At 45.2% G+C, this 14,979-nt stretch overlaps 1 protein-coding gene across 13 annotated transcripts in view; it reads right to left on the minus strand.

The window, feature by feature from the left end:
* Positions 1 to 14,979, minus strand: part of LOC116953091 (guanine nucleotide exchange factor VAV2-like) — a 232,420-nt gene that overhangs the window by 113,782 nt on the left and 103,659 nt on the right. For all 13 annotated transcript variants that reach the window (XM_032972920.2, XM_076074863.1, XM_032972932.2 and 10 more), the window contains one exon: positions 8,739 to 8,797. In XM_032972920.2, the coding sequence (XP_032828811.1) occupies positions 8,739 to 8,797 (59 nt within the window). The remainder of the gene's footprint in view (positions 1 to 8,738; positions 8,798 to 14,979) is intronic.

Here is a 14,979-nt window from a genome sequence, read left to right on the forward strand (position 1 = left end):
CAACCATTAGACAGACTGGTATTAGAACCCGCATGGATCACGGATGGGCCGTCCAAGTTCCGACCCAGGGTCTCAGTGGTGCCATCACGAGTTTTCACGTTTACCATTGATAATTCAAATCATAAAACTCGACTGTGCTAAGATTTCCCCTTGCTCTGAGCACGCTCAAAAAAAGTCAGAGTGATCTCCTGCTCAAATGAGCATTGAGGCGGTACTCATCTCCTGTTTGCGAGTTGCCTCCCTTGCACGCGTGGGGCTTCCTCCGGTTGCTCCAGTGTCCTCTGGCACGTATAATAAACACTCATCCATTCATTTGGCTGAAAAAATCGTAATGTATGGGGGCCTTTGTATTTGCGGATCGCGCAGCGTTTGCGAGATGCACTTGCATAAATTACGTGCTGTAAAAACTAAATATCCTTAAAATTATTACAGCCCTGAGCCAGTGGTGGAAAATCCCAATTCATATTACAGGAGTGAATCTATCTCTAGGACAACAACTGTTGAATTCCCCACAACGTGGTACACATTTAATTTACCCCAGAGGGAGGGATGGCCTGAGTAAACCTGAAACCAAGACTTTAACTCGCAATCTTCCAATGGCGAGCTGCTCGCTCTACCACTGAGCCGCCTGGCCTTATCATTGACGGCCTTATCAGTGGCCACCACGGTGGCGAGATGTTAACCACCTCGCCCGGTATACAGAAGGTCCACCCCGATGCCTGTATATTCAGAGTTTTTGTCAAGCGGCTGCAGGATGAAGGCTGCCCCACACCATGTTGGTCACGGACATTGTTTGACCAAATTTCACCACGCTAGTCGATGTCGGTTGGTGAAGAGGACTTGACACTGATGCTAGCTGTGGCTGGGATCTGGGGCGCTGTGGTGGCGAGATGTTAACTACCTCGCCTGGTATACAGGAGGTCGTGGGTTCGATCCCGACCCTGATGCCTGTATATTTGGAGTTGCATGTCTCTCTCCCTGTGGCCATGCAGATTTTTGTTCGGGTCCTTCGGTTGCCTCCACATTTAGAATCAACATGCGTTTAGAGCCTCTGCCTGATATAAATTTCCACGTGATAAGCCACTTCGTTAGCCTTTGTGGCCAGTTTACTTATGAGAAAGAGCTTCATACAGTGAGGAAAAAAAAGTATTTGATCCCCTGCTGATTTTGTACGTTTGCCCACTGACAAAGAAATGAACAGTCTATAATTTTAATGGTAGGTTTATTTGAACAGTGAGAGACAGAATAACAACAACAAAATCCCAAAAAACGCATGTCAAAAATGTTATAAATTGATTTGCATTTTAATGAGGGAAATAAGTATTTGACCCCCTCTCAATCAGAAATATTTCTGGCTCCCAGGTGTCTTTTATATAGATAACGAGCTGAGATTAGGAGCACACTCTTAAAGGGAGTGCTCCTAATCTTAGCTTGTTACCTGTATAAAAGACACTTGTCCACAGAAGCAATCAATCAATCAATCAGATTCCAAACTCTCCACCATGGCCAAGACCAAAAAAGCTCTCCAAGGATATCAGGGACAAGATTGTAGACCTACACAAGGCTGGAATGGGCTAGAAGACCATTGCCAAGCAGCTTGGTGAGAACGTGACAACAGTTGGTGCGATTATTCGCAAATGGAAGAAACACAAAAGAACTGTCAATCTCCCTCGGCCTGGGGCTCCATGCAAGATCTCACCTCGTGGAGTTGCAATGATCATGAGAACGGTGAGGAATCAGCCCAGAACTACACGGGAGAATCTTGTCAATGATCAAGGCAGCTAGGACCATAGTCACCAAGAAAACAATTGGTAACACACTACGCCGTGAAGGACTGAAATCCTGCAGCGCCCGCAAGGTCCCCCTGCTCAAGAAAGCACATATACATGCCTGTCTGAAGTTTGCCAATGAACATCTGAATGATTCAGAGGACAACTAGGTGAAAGTGTTGTGGTCAGATGAGACCAAAAAAGAGCTCTTTGGCATCAACTCAACTCGCCGTGTTTGGAGGAGGAATGCAGCCTATGACCCCAAGAACACCATCCCCACTGTCAAACATGGAGGTGGAAACATTATGCTTTGGGGGTGCTTTTCTAAGGGGACAGGACAACTTCACCGCATCAAAGGGATGATGGACGGGGCCATGTACCGTCAAATCTTGGGTGAGAACCTCCTTCCCTCAGCCAGGGCATTGAAAATGGGTCGTGGATGGGTATTCCAGCATGACAATGACCCAAAACACACGGCCAAGGCAACAAAGGAGTGGCTCAAGAAGAAGCACATTAAGGTCCTGGAGTGGCCTAGCCAGTCTCCAGACCTTAATCCCATAGACAATCTGTGGAGGGAGCTGAAGGTTCGAGTTGCCAAACGTCAGCCTCGAAACCTTAATGACTTGGAGAAGATCTGCAAAGAGGAGTGGGACAAAATCCCTCCTGAGGTGTGTACAAACCTGGTGGCCAACTACAAGAAACGTCTGACCTCTGTGATTGCCAACAAGGGTTTTGCCACCAAGTACTAAGTAATGTTCTGCAGAGGAGTCAAATACTTATTTCCCTCATTAAAATGCAAATCAATTTATAACATTTTTGACAGGCGTTTTTCTGGATTTTGTTGTTGTTATTCTGTCTCTCACTGTTCAAATAAACCTACCATTAAAATCATAGACTGATCATTTCTTTGTCAGTGGGCAAACGTACAAAATCAGCAAGAGATCAAATACTTTTTTCCCTCACTGTAACTCACTGGGCCTTACCTGGTCAAATAAAAATAGTTTAGTTTAGTGACTGCTGACCGGGTAGGACCTTCTTGCGCTTATGGGACAGAGAACAAATCAAAAACAAAACACAATCAGCGCCGTTACAGCGCATCCACTTCCACACAACACCCTCTTGTACTCGGCTAATACACCGCAGAGAACTGTGGAAATGCGATCCGACCGTTTAAATTTTCAAACGCCCTAGGGCGAGCGGGTCTGAAGGATTTACTTTGTTCCCCCTTAACTCCACCATCTTGGTGGGGGGAGGGGGGGTATGGAATGCTGTAAGGTAAAAGTGTGGCTAAACTGGGCCATCACCTGAACTTACAGCTACAATATTCTTGGTTCTTTCGGTAAAGTCACGTAGAAGGGAAACAATAAAATAATAAAAATAGAAAACAATAAAATTCTCACGACGTTTCGACTGCAACACAAGCTTGTGTCGTGGGAATTTTTTTTGCTTTATATTTTTATTATTTTATTGTTTCCCTTCTACGTGACTTTACCGAAAGAACCAAGAATATGAATCCCTGCAGTCACTAAAGCTTTAAATCAAAATTTTACAGCTACAATATTAATGGGAAACGCCCAAGCACAGGGTCACAAAACCCCTTGAGGGTTTGGATGATTATTTTTATTCAATTTTTCTTGCTTTTAACCACGTGAGAGACAGATGGGATAACATTTGTGTTGCTCGGGAGGCCTTGGGTGGGATGGCAATGTCACAAATAATAATGCCAAGGATTATTTACGCAGGAAGGAAAGGCCTCGCTATGTCTCGAGACCTTTTTTTTCAGGAGGGCCTTGAATTGATTGCTTGGCCAATTACGCATAAATTATGATTTCTATGACTTTTTTTAAAAAAAATTACCAGGTAAGGCATGCTGAGCTATATAGCGCTTTTTCAGAAGCGGCCTGGCTATCACATGGCTCAACAAATTGGCTCATCATGTAGAAATTTATAGCAGCCAAATACTCTAAACATATGTTTCTGTTTATAAATGCGCAGGGAAAAACCGGGAGAACGTGATAACTCCAAATATACAGCAGGCATCAGGGTCGGGATCGAACCCGCGACTTCCTGTATACCAGGCGAAGGAGTTAACATCTCACCACTATGGTTATTATCTTAAGGAACCAGGAATGAAGCTGACAGTCCAACTGAAAAATAGTGTTAGTTCCAGGCAGTTTGACCAAATGGCCGTCTAGAACCGCCTCACAACAACAATGGCGCTCGACTCCGAGCCCACTCGCGGGTGACAACAGAAACGCTGGTGGCCGGCACCAGCACGACCGTAACGCCGCACTGAAGCCTTTTCTCGGGCGCAACTCGCTCTGCTGGTGGGGGGGGGGGGGGGGGCAAAAGATTAGGTCGCAGATAGGACGCGAGCGTCGGGAAGTCAAAACCTATATTGGCCAATTCATTCGCGCGATTCGGTGAGGCGTACTTTATAATTGGACGCTGTTTTCACAAAGCCGCACGAACCCGTGAGATTAATGGGCCTCCCACCGGCGCATTTGAGGTGAAACAACAACCAAAAAAAATGTTGGTCTCCCCAAGCGCACACGTTTGTGAAGTCTGACCCGCGGTCTCCGAGACTGAGTGAACAACTCGAGTCCTGAGGCCGCACACCTGAGCCAACAGTAACAGAGATGCAAGCTCTTGGGATCCGAGAGTCTGCACATATTTTACTGTGCAAAAATACACAGTCGCCATTCACAATTGCACGCATCTTAAGATCAAACGTGTGCACCAGCTGGTCGTCTGTGAAAAAGAGCTTCATAGCTCATCAGATTCCTCCAGTGTAAATAAATATTCTGATTCTGAAGGCAGTGGTGAAAAATTCCGCACTCTTACGGCAAGGACCAGTCTCTCCCACAAGACAGCCGCCATTGCCTATCCCGCAAAATGATTCTCATTTCACCAACCCCAGAGGGTTGATCAGCAGAGTTCGCCCTTCACGAGGATTACAGCTCACATCGTTACAATTATTAGCCGAGCTCTCTATCCACAGCACCACATGGCCGGATTTGCATAGATAATACGTACAGCCCTTTGTCAAGCTGCTGCAGGATGAAGGCCTCCCCCACACCATGTTGATCATGGGCATTGTTCCCCCATATTTCACAACGGCTAGTCGATGTGGGTTGGTGAAGAGGACTTGCCACTGATGTTAGCTGTGGCTGGGATCTGGGGTGCCACAATGGCAAAATGACCACTATCTCGCCTGGTATATAGAAGGTCATGGGTTAGATCCCGGCCCTGACGCCTATATATTTGGAGTTTGCGTGTTCTCCCCGTGGATTTTTCTCTGGGTCCTCCGGTTTTTCCCTCCACATTTAGAATCTACATGCGTTCCGAGTATTTGGCTGCTCTAAGTTTCCACATGATAAGCCACTTCCGCTTTGTTGAGCTATTGTTTGTGGCCAGGTTACTTCTGAAAAAGAGATATATAGCTCAGTGGGCCTTACCTGGTAAAATAAAACATATTTTAGTTTTAAATAGTTTTAGTTTAATTGAGGCCACTCGATTCACAAAGCACTGTGCTATGAGCCCAGCGGTGGGTGGCCACTGCACCATCGCTCCGCCTCGGATTTGGATTTGCATGTATCGGTGATTAGAATTAATTCTGGGTGCTGAACAAGCAGTAAAATATAGCCCCATACTTCCTTTTCCTGGCCAACTTCAGATTGCCAGATTATTATTTTTTGCTATCAGCCCTACTTGGTTTCCCGGACCTACCTGACCTGCCCATGCTGGACATTTGTGGAAAAAAAGAGCTTCATAGCTCATCGGATTCCTCCAGTCTAAATAAAGATTCTGATTCTTGAATACGAGCAAGCTCGAGCCAGTAAGGTATGTCTCTTCACCGTCGGCGAAGGTGGCCGAGTTTAAACAAAAAACAAAAACAGTCAGACAAAACAGGTCAAGTAAAAAAAAGTTCGAGGACCACATTTTATAGTTTTAAAGAACCAAGAAGAAATGACCACAAGCGGTAAATGGATGTGACAGCACAGGTCTGCAGTCCTATGCTTGATTTTGCTTTTTTTTTTGCTTTCCCCCCCCCATTGCTATCCTGATTGTGCCATCGGTGTCCATGAGTCCCAGTATCCATCCAGGTCACTCGCAGAGCAGTGTTGCAGAATAGCTCACGGAAGCAGACATCGCAGGGCTACCTTCGGGGAGGAGGCCGTGATGACGGGGAGGAGGCCACGATGGCGGGGAGGAGGCCGTGATGGCGTGGAGGAGGCCACGATGGCGGGTAGGAGGCCGTGATGGCGAAAAGGAGGCCGCGATGGCGGGGAGGAGGCCACGATGGTGGGGAGGAGGCCGCGATGGTGGGGAGAAGGCCGCGATGGCGGGGAGGAGGCCGTGATGGCGAAAAGGAGGCCACGATGGCATGGAGGAGGCCACGATGGCGGGAAAGAGGCCTCGATGGCATGGAGGAGGCTGTGATGGCGGGAAGGAGGCCGCAATGGCATGGAGGAGGCCGCGATGGCGTGGAGGAGGCCGCAATGGCGGGGAGGAGGCCACGATGGCATGGAGGAGTGATACACTCACTCATCTTACACTGACTCACTCACACATCATACACTGACTCACACACACATCATACACTGACTCACTCATCATACGCTGACTCACTCACACATCATACACTCACACAACCACTGACCCATTCACTCATCATACAATGATTCACTCATCATACACTCACTCATAATACGCTGACTCACTCACACATCATACACTCACTCACACCACCACTGACTCACACATCATACACTGACTCACTTATCATACGCTGACTCACACATCATACACTCACTATCATTGACTCACTCACACATCATACACGGGGAGTGTCATGCTGACAGATATGGCTGCAAGTTTGTTCGTACATGTTATGTATATCAATTTGAATCAAAGTTCCTATGATTACTGTTGTTACATTGTATTTCATAGCTTTATTTTGGTGATTTCTAAAACATATGGTTAAGCCATGTTTCTTGTGGAAGTGCGGAGCTGGCCTGATAACTTGAATCTAAATTGTCTTATGGTTGTTATTGTTTGTCTTGCATCACACTGGGATTTTTGCACATAGCGTTGTAATACGGTGGGTTTTTTTTCTGGAAGATTTGCTGGTTATCCAGGATGTTTCTGTTGCGCGTCGTCGCTTTAAGATGTTCTCTGTTCATATTTTGTTTGTTGCAGTTGCACCCGACTCAAGAGCTGCGTGGCTCACAGGGCTGTACCTAATAAATGAAACTTGATCCACACACAGCAGGAGGCAGGATAATCCCGCCTGCTCTGCCACCAAGAGAAATGTTCATCACATGGCACCAAAACTGATATTTTAATTGTCAGAGCAGTAATTCAGCCAAATTAAGCGCAAAGCCAATTTAATGTTATTGTTTTGTGGAACTATCAGTGATCGTCATCTACAATTGCTAATATGACAAGCTGCTAATCTGTACGTATGTATGTTTATTTCTATCTATGTATCTTTCTCTGGAGAACTTACCCTAGACCGCTTCACCATTGTCACTTAAAGCCTATGATACATATGTACATCACGTTAACGAGCACAAAATTAGAGACATGTTGACCTTTGAACCCATAATGTGGCTTATCAACCCCGGCATTGCTCCGTAGCTCTACCATTTCCAATAGCTCAGCATATGACACAAGCTCCATTTAAATATCATACAACAGATACATTTGCACCATCAGAATAAAAATGTTTATTTATACTGGAGAAATCCGATTAACTATAAACCCCTTTTTCACAGATGTCCAGTAGGGACAGGTCAGAACGATAAACAACAAACAATACAAAAACACAATAGGAGTGCAAGTATAGGAAATGTAAAAATGTAATAAATAAAAATATATAAATATCTTAGCAGGTAAATCCCACCGAGCCATTAAGTTATTTATCAGAAGTGACCTGGCCACAAATGATAGCTCAACGAAGTGTCTTATCACGTGGAGATTTATAGCGGCAAACTAATCAGTGCAGAGACACTGCATCTCAACAGGCCTCCCACTATAACTGGTTTGGTGGTGAGGGTGGTCACGTGAGTTGCAAATGTCTGATGTGGGTGAAGTGAGCGTTGTGTCAGTAATACATCACTCTGTTCATCATCCCGATAGACTGTCCTCTAGTGATTATTGTTAATATTCTTTGGGTCTTTCAGTAAAGTCACGTAAATAGGTTCAAAGAACTTTACCGAAAGACCCAAAGAATATGAATTCCTGCAGTCACGAAAGCTTTAAGTCAAGATTTGATTATTAAATTTCTATTTAAAACTTTCGTGACTGCAGGGATTCATCTTCTTGGTTCTTGCGGTAAAGTCACGTAGAAGGGAAATAATAAAATAAAAAATATATAACATACTTTTATTATTTAATACAAATTAAACATAATTTTATTATGTTTTATTAGCATTATTTTATTATTTCCCTTCTACGTGACTTTACCGAAAGAACCAAGAAGATTTGATTATTGTTAAGCTTGTTTACCCAGGAAAGCCTCACCGATTCCGAAAAGCCTTTTTCCAGGAGGGCTCAACCAAGTTTCTGAGCGCTATGGGGCAATGCTGCCGTGTGTAATCCCAATTGAGTAATTTTCAGACAATTTATGAGCAGTGACAATGTGCGTGTGTGTGTGTTTTGCTACAGGAGGAAACCGAAGAAACTGGAGAAAACCCTTGCAGATAACACAAACTCCACAGACAAAGGCGCCCGAGTTGAGAATCGAACTCAGGCGGTTCTTGCCGTGATGCACGAACGTCACCACTGCTCCACCTGGGCTGCCCACGTGCACCGTAACACCTCGTGTGTGTTCTTAAGGTCGTGTGTACTTTTTTGAAAATCTGAAGCTTTTTCCTAACACAACGGCGCAGCACAAATTGGCAGTTCACGGACTGCTCGCCAGAGGAGCGGGCCCTTGCGTGACAGTGCAAGTGGGGATCTCACCGAATGTTCTTGCTCTGGCAGGTGGGATGTTGGGACAGCCTGGATAGCGCACTGATGACCTGCAACACAGGCAAAGAGGGGTGGGGGACAGGTTTAACGCAATCACTTCCCACTGCTCGCAGTGACGCGCACTACAGCATTCAACATTGGTGCAGAATCAGAATATTTATTTGTACTGGAGGAATCCGATGAGCTGTCAAGCTCTTTTTCACAGCTGTCCACCACCACAACCGTCATCATCACAGCTAAAACTACTGGACAGTGAATTGATATCACGATGCCAACTTGGAACATGCCGCACATTGCTCACTCTTGGAGAGAGAGAGAGAGGCTCGGGGGCATCAGGAGCCACAGAGAAGCGGGTCGGTGGCCAGCCACGCAAGTGATCCAGTGCCAACAATTGCCAGAGCTCTGCACGCGAAATATTAAGATGTTTTCAGCCAATTAATGAACGCTTACATAGCGGAGCACCCGGAGAAACCCCACAGGTGCAAGGGGGCAACACCAACCCATAGACGGAACAGGTGAAGTCTACATTTGGCTGTCTCACCTTCTCCGGGAGAGCCAGGATAGTGCACCATGATGCGCATAGGAAGCAGTTTCACAACATTTGTGCGATCCACCAACCCTTGCCGCCACAGCACTGGATTACAGGCGTGCATTGTCACTGCCGCCCAGCAATGCCCCTTTACCCGAGCCACCGGTTACACGAAACATGGAAACTATGTAACGGCAGGTAAATTATTCCCCCTTTATTTGTGATTTTTTTGCAGATAAATAGGAGTCACCTGGAAGTGGTGCTAAATTCTTCCTATTATCCCTATCTGGGTCCCTTAAAAGTGAACGATTACTTCTGTTGTTTTCCTTGTTGGTGTTACCGTGTTTATGAACCACATGTCATCGCAGGTAGCATGCAGTCAAACAAAAAAGGGGAACTCGCGGACGAGAGAACGCGCGTACGCCGGTCAACGGCGCCATGAAACCGTGAAGAGAAGCGTGTTCACATGGGCAGGGATAACGGCCGATGGTAAAAAAATATAGTGGCGGTGGCAGCCAAGGAAATGAAACGTGTCCGGGGGAAACGTCCACGGAGGAGATTGAGGGATAAAAAAAATAATCCAGCAGGTGCTCGGTGCATTAAAACATCGGAAGCGTCATGAAAGATAGCAGTGGATTGATTTGAGGGAGACCTCCGTTCAGCGGTGAACGGGCCATGACTGATGATGATTATGGTGTCCAGTATAATGAGCACATAACAAACACAAATAGAAACATTCACCGCACTGAAGATGCGGGCAACTCGTTCCGTTTCCACGCCCAACAGCCGCTATCATCTTGTATTTTATCTCGGTCTAATCTGTGGTAATTGTCGCCCCACATCAGTGGCAGGTTACAATGCGGTGGTGAGGGGGGGGGGGGGTTAGGCTCACTGTTTTCGTGTGAACCAGCAGAGGCTCTCTAACGAGCACAATCCCGCAAGACGGTGCTCAACAGCATCCGGCGTTGTGGCCTTCACTGCATCAGCACTGCAATCGGGAGTGCATTGCGTGTGCTACTACGAACAATTTTTGTAGCGATCGGCTCTTTTTCAGAAGCGAACCTGGCCACGTAATGATAGCCCAACGAAGTGACTTATCGCGCGGAAATTTAAAGCAGCCAAATTATCTCAAAGCACGTTGTTTCTAAATGTGGAGGGAAAAACCGGAGGACCCGGACAACAATCCACGCGACCACGGGGAGAGAGATATCCAAACTGTAAATATGTAGCAGGCGTCAGGGTCTGGATCGAACCCACGACCCCTGTATACCAGGCGAGGTAGTTAACATCTCCTAGCCATCGCTGTGGCCTAGAGCAGTGCTGATGCCACTGAGTGCGTGACTGCCTTACACAGCGACTTTGGGCTGCTTCAGCAAAAGCTAAAAATCTGAAAGGTTTATTATTATTTTTGTTCATTACATTTTTTTTTTTACAATCACAGATGTCCATCAAAACGTATCGCTGCATTTATGCCACTGTTTGTATTAAAACGCCCTTTGGTGAAAACGTAACGTTTCCTGAACAGATAAATTGTTAAAACACCACAAAAAGCGGCAGAAGCAAATATAAGCAAAGGTCTATATCAGTGTCTCTTAATATAAATAAATATATAGTTTTAAAACGACATAGTGTTTTCCCAAACAAATACGTGTTTAAGCCAGCAGCCTATTGTTTTTCGTGTCCAATTCATCAAATATTATCAAGCAGCAAATATTTAAGCGCACTAACTGGGCCAGCATCAACATTCTGTTTCAGCAGAGGCAGGCTTGTTAAACAAAATTCTGCTGTGGCACCGGTCGATATCGGGCAAGCACACTCCGTATAAAATACGGGACAGCGTTGACAAACCCAAAAAAAAGGAGTGGAATATAACTGGAATAATTAAAAGATAAAAAAAATATATATAGATAAAACAATAAATAATGAAGGGGCCCACTGCTCGCACGATTCGTTACGTAAACCTAACCGTGAGTCATAAATAAAGTGACAATCTACATTCATATTCCTCTGCAAGCCATTGCAGACGGTGGAGCTACACGGCAAAATTGGAAACGTTTCATGACCCAGCACGCCAAGTGGCTCACCCACCTCCTGGCCTCTCCGTATTCCCTCCCCCAAAGTGCCCGATGATTCGAAGGCAGGCCACCAGTGGGAGGTCCTTGAGGTGCTGCACAAGACATTTTAAATCGTAGGAAATGCCGAGCTCAGGAGGCAGGGCACGAACGCCCGAATGCAGCCAAGTTAAGAGGTGGGGGGAGCGAAAAATTCCGCCCCCCCCTGCTCCCCCCCCCTGCTCCCCCCCCTGCTCCCCCCCCCTGCTCCCCCCCCCTGCGCCCCCCTCACTGTCCCCACCCGCTGCTCGTGCCAGTCGTGCCATGGTGCACGCGTGCGCAATTTTAAATGTCGGGTTGTGTGCGTGCGGTGGGGGAGGGGTAGTTACAGGGCGCTGTGCTACGAACCCAGCGGCCCGAGTTCGATTCCTCGCCACGACTAACACCGGCGGCAATTACCTGAATCGTCACTGCACCTCTCCCCGAGGTCGACTCAGCCGCAAATTATATCGGAAGCAGTACCGCGCCTCCCCTAGGTTTACTCAGTCTTACAGGAGCACCTGCTGCGCTGGTTCTGACCACAGCGGCCGTTTGAGTGCCTACCCGGCTTTGGTAGGTTGCTCACTTGCACTGACGCTCTAGCACAGTGTGTTGGGTGCTAACCATTCCGCCTCCACTCCCCCACAATTTATATTCGATGAATGCTTGCGAGCAGCCCTGCCCCCAATAGCATGTGCAGTGTGGGTTATATTGGGGATCACTGTCTCTGTGCACGCACTAATGATTGAAAACCGACCCGGTGTTTCAGGAGTATTGCAACATAATCCCATATTTGGTGTTTTCAAAAATTGTCATCTTATTAGCTTTAAAATGTATGTAGTTAAACATTTTATCACGTAGGCTTTCGCGACCAATATTATCCATAACGTCGTACTGGAATTGCCAATGTTGTGGGTTTACTCTCCAACACACCGGTGTGCTGTACTAGTAACGAATTGTCATGTTTTGTTTAGGTGACAAACCTTACTAGTTGGCTGTGTCGGGTGGTGGCGGGTTTAACGACACATTTATATTGACGCGATCTAAGCCAAAATAAAACCTCTATTATGAAAGCATGCTTCAAACTCAGAACGAGCATCTCTAGGTCGCGACCTTGGGGTTTGCGAGTGATAGAGATACATTGAAAGAGATACATTGAAAGAGATACACTGAAAGAGATACACTGAAAGAGATACATTGAAAGAGATACACTGAAAGAGATACACTGAAAGAGATACATTGAAAGAAATACATTGAAAGAAATACATTGAAAGAGATACATTGAAAGAGATACATTGAAATAAATACATTGAAAGAGATGCATTGAAAGAGATGCATTGAAATAGATGCATTGAAAGAGATACATTGAAAGAGATACATTGAAAGAGATACATTGAAAGAGATACATTGAAAGAGATACATTGAAAGAGATACATTGAAAGAGATACACTGAAATAGATACACTGAAAGAGATACATTGAAAGAGATACATTGAAAGAGATACACTGAAAGAGATACATTGAAAGAGATACATTGAAAGAGATACACTGGAAGAGATACACTGAAAGAGATACATTGAAAGAGATACATTGAAAAATATACATTGGACGCACCTGTCCTCTCATTAACCTTAAGCTGCACACCCCATCCTTCCTCCAGTTCACTCCTTCTTAACGTTGACTGCAGCTTCACGATTGGTTCTCAATCGTAAAATAAAGTATAATGTTAATAAGTACAGAGGGTTTGATGAAACAAAGCAAGTTGTTACTGAAGTGCCCGTGCTTAGTTTGTCTTTTGATGATTTACCTTCTAAAACAATCTGGCCGTGTCTCGCACCCAGGTGAAGAAGAACCACTACTCTCTCGGGTTTGATATTCACCCCCGTAGAGGTTCAATGAATTGTCTCGTTTAAGAAACGATTCCTTATTTTTTACAACAATAAAACTTGACTCGTTCATCACTAACACCGTGAGCGGCCTTTACAGGATACAAATATAGAATAGGTGAAGTTTCAGGCAATGCCCCTCCCTTCTTCTTAGCACATAGATGGCGCTCTAAAGATTGCCATTCACGAGCTATAAAGGGCTTATTTTGCCAAAAACCTCACCTATTACACATACGTTTACCTTTAGGGCCACGGTGTTATTGAACACAATGCGTTGGGCCGTCGTTGTTGAACTGTGCCTGTGCACCGCTGCAAAGGCAGCAGCATCAGCATCAGCAAATACTTTCTTGATTCTAGATTTGAAGTTTTCGGGACTGCAAGGATCCATACTCTTTGGTTCTTTCGGTAAAGTCACGTAGGTAAAAAAAAATGTAAATAAAATAAATCAAAAATGAAAACAACTAAATTAAATCACGACGTTTCGGAGGCAACACAAGCTTCCTTCATCAGGTGTAAAAATCACAGAGAGCTAAATTAAATCACGACGTTTCGGAGGCAACCCAAGCTTCCTTCATCAGGTGTAAAAATCACAGAGAGCTGTGTGTGAGCTGTGTGTTGCTCCCGAAACGTCGTGATTTAATTTATTGTTTACATTTTTGTTCCGTTTATTTTTTTGTTATTTACTTTTTACCTCCGCGACTTTCTTGATTGTTGAACAGTGCGCTGATTAGTCATGCCTCCGTGGGTTGCGGCAGCTTAATGAGCTCGTCCCATACCAGACAACAAACGCAGATTGGAAATAACGTAATAAAAAAACAACGAAAATCACGACGTTTCGGCCACAACACAAGCCGCTTGTGTCGCGGCCGAAACGTCGTGATTTTTGTTGTTTTATTTTTTACCTACGCGACTTTACCGAATAGAACCACAGAGTATGGATCATTGCAGTCACGAAAGCTTTACATCTAGAATTACGTAATTTCTTAAGTGCACAACGCGGTGCACGTGTCGTGATGTAAAACTAGAATCGATATTACCTGACGAATCAATGCGTCCTCCTTCCACCATTAATAATTTCCCCTTTAAACTGATGATGAAAACACGTTAAATTAGATGTTTTTTATATATATCTATCTAAAACCCATCATAATGAGTAATCAGCTGCTACATGAAAGTCGAGGTAATATGATTACACGCTGAAACCGAGTAATCGTATGGATTTGAGTAACCAAATCACAGCTGCACGGAGCTCCTAATATATTACACATCAGCTCCCGTTTGCTCTAGTGCACACGCACGTGCGGTACAATGAACACCTCAATTATCTGTGGTAATTGCAGGGGAGCGGTGGCTCGGATAAAACAAAAACACGGATCATTCCAAACACATACAGATTAGACAATGAATCGTGTTTACTGCGTACCGACGTGGAATCAGGCGGGGGGGGGGGGGTGTCTATTGTGTCTAAGAGTCATCGGTTTTATGAGAGGTTGTTTTTATTTTGGGAGGAGGGAGGGGTTAGATGGCGTGAATATATAAACGTGCCGTTAAACCCGCCACCACCCGACACAGCCAAGTAGCGAGGTTTGTCACGTAAATGAAACATTGCAAATGAGTGTTTAGCGTAACAACTCCTTACTCATTTCTAGATTGAAAGCTTTCGTGACTGCTAGGATCCATACTCTTTGTTTCTATTGGGTAAAGTCGTAGGTGAAAATAAAATAACAA

This window comes from Petromyzon marinus, chromosome 50, assembly GCF_048934315.1.
Source record: "Petromyzon marinus isolate PM22_M1 ecotype Great Lakes invasive population chromosome 50, UKy_Petmar_22M1.pri1.0, whole genome shotgun sequence".
NCBI lineage: Eukaryota > Metazoa > Chordata > Hyperoartia > Petromyzontiformes > Petromyzontidae > Petromyzon > Petromyzon marinus.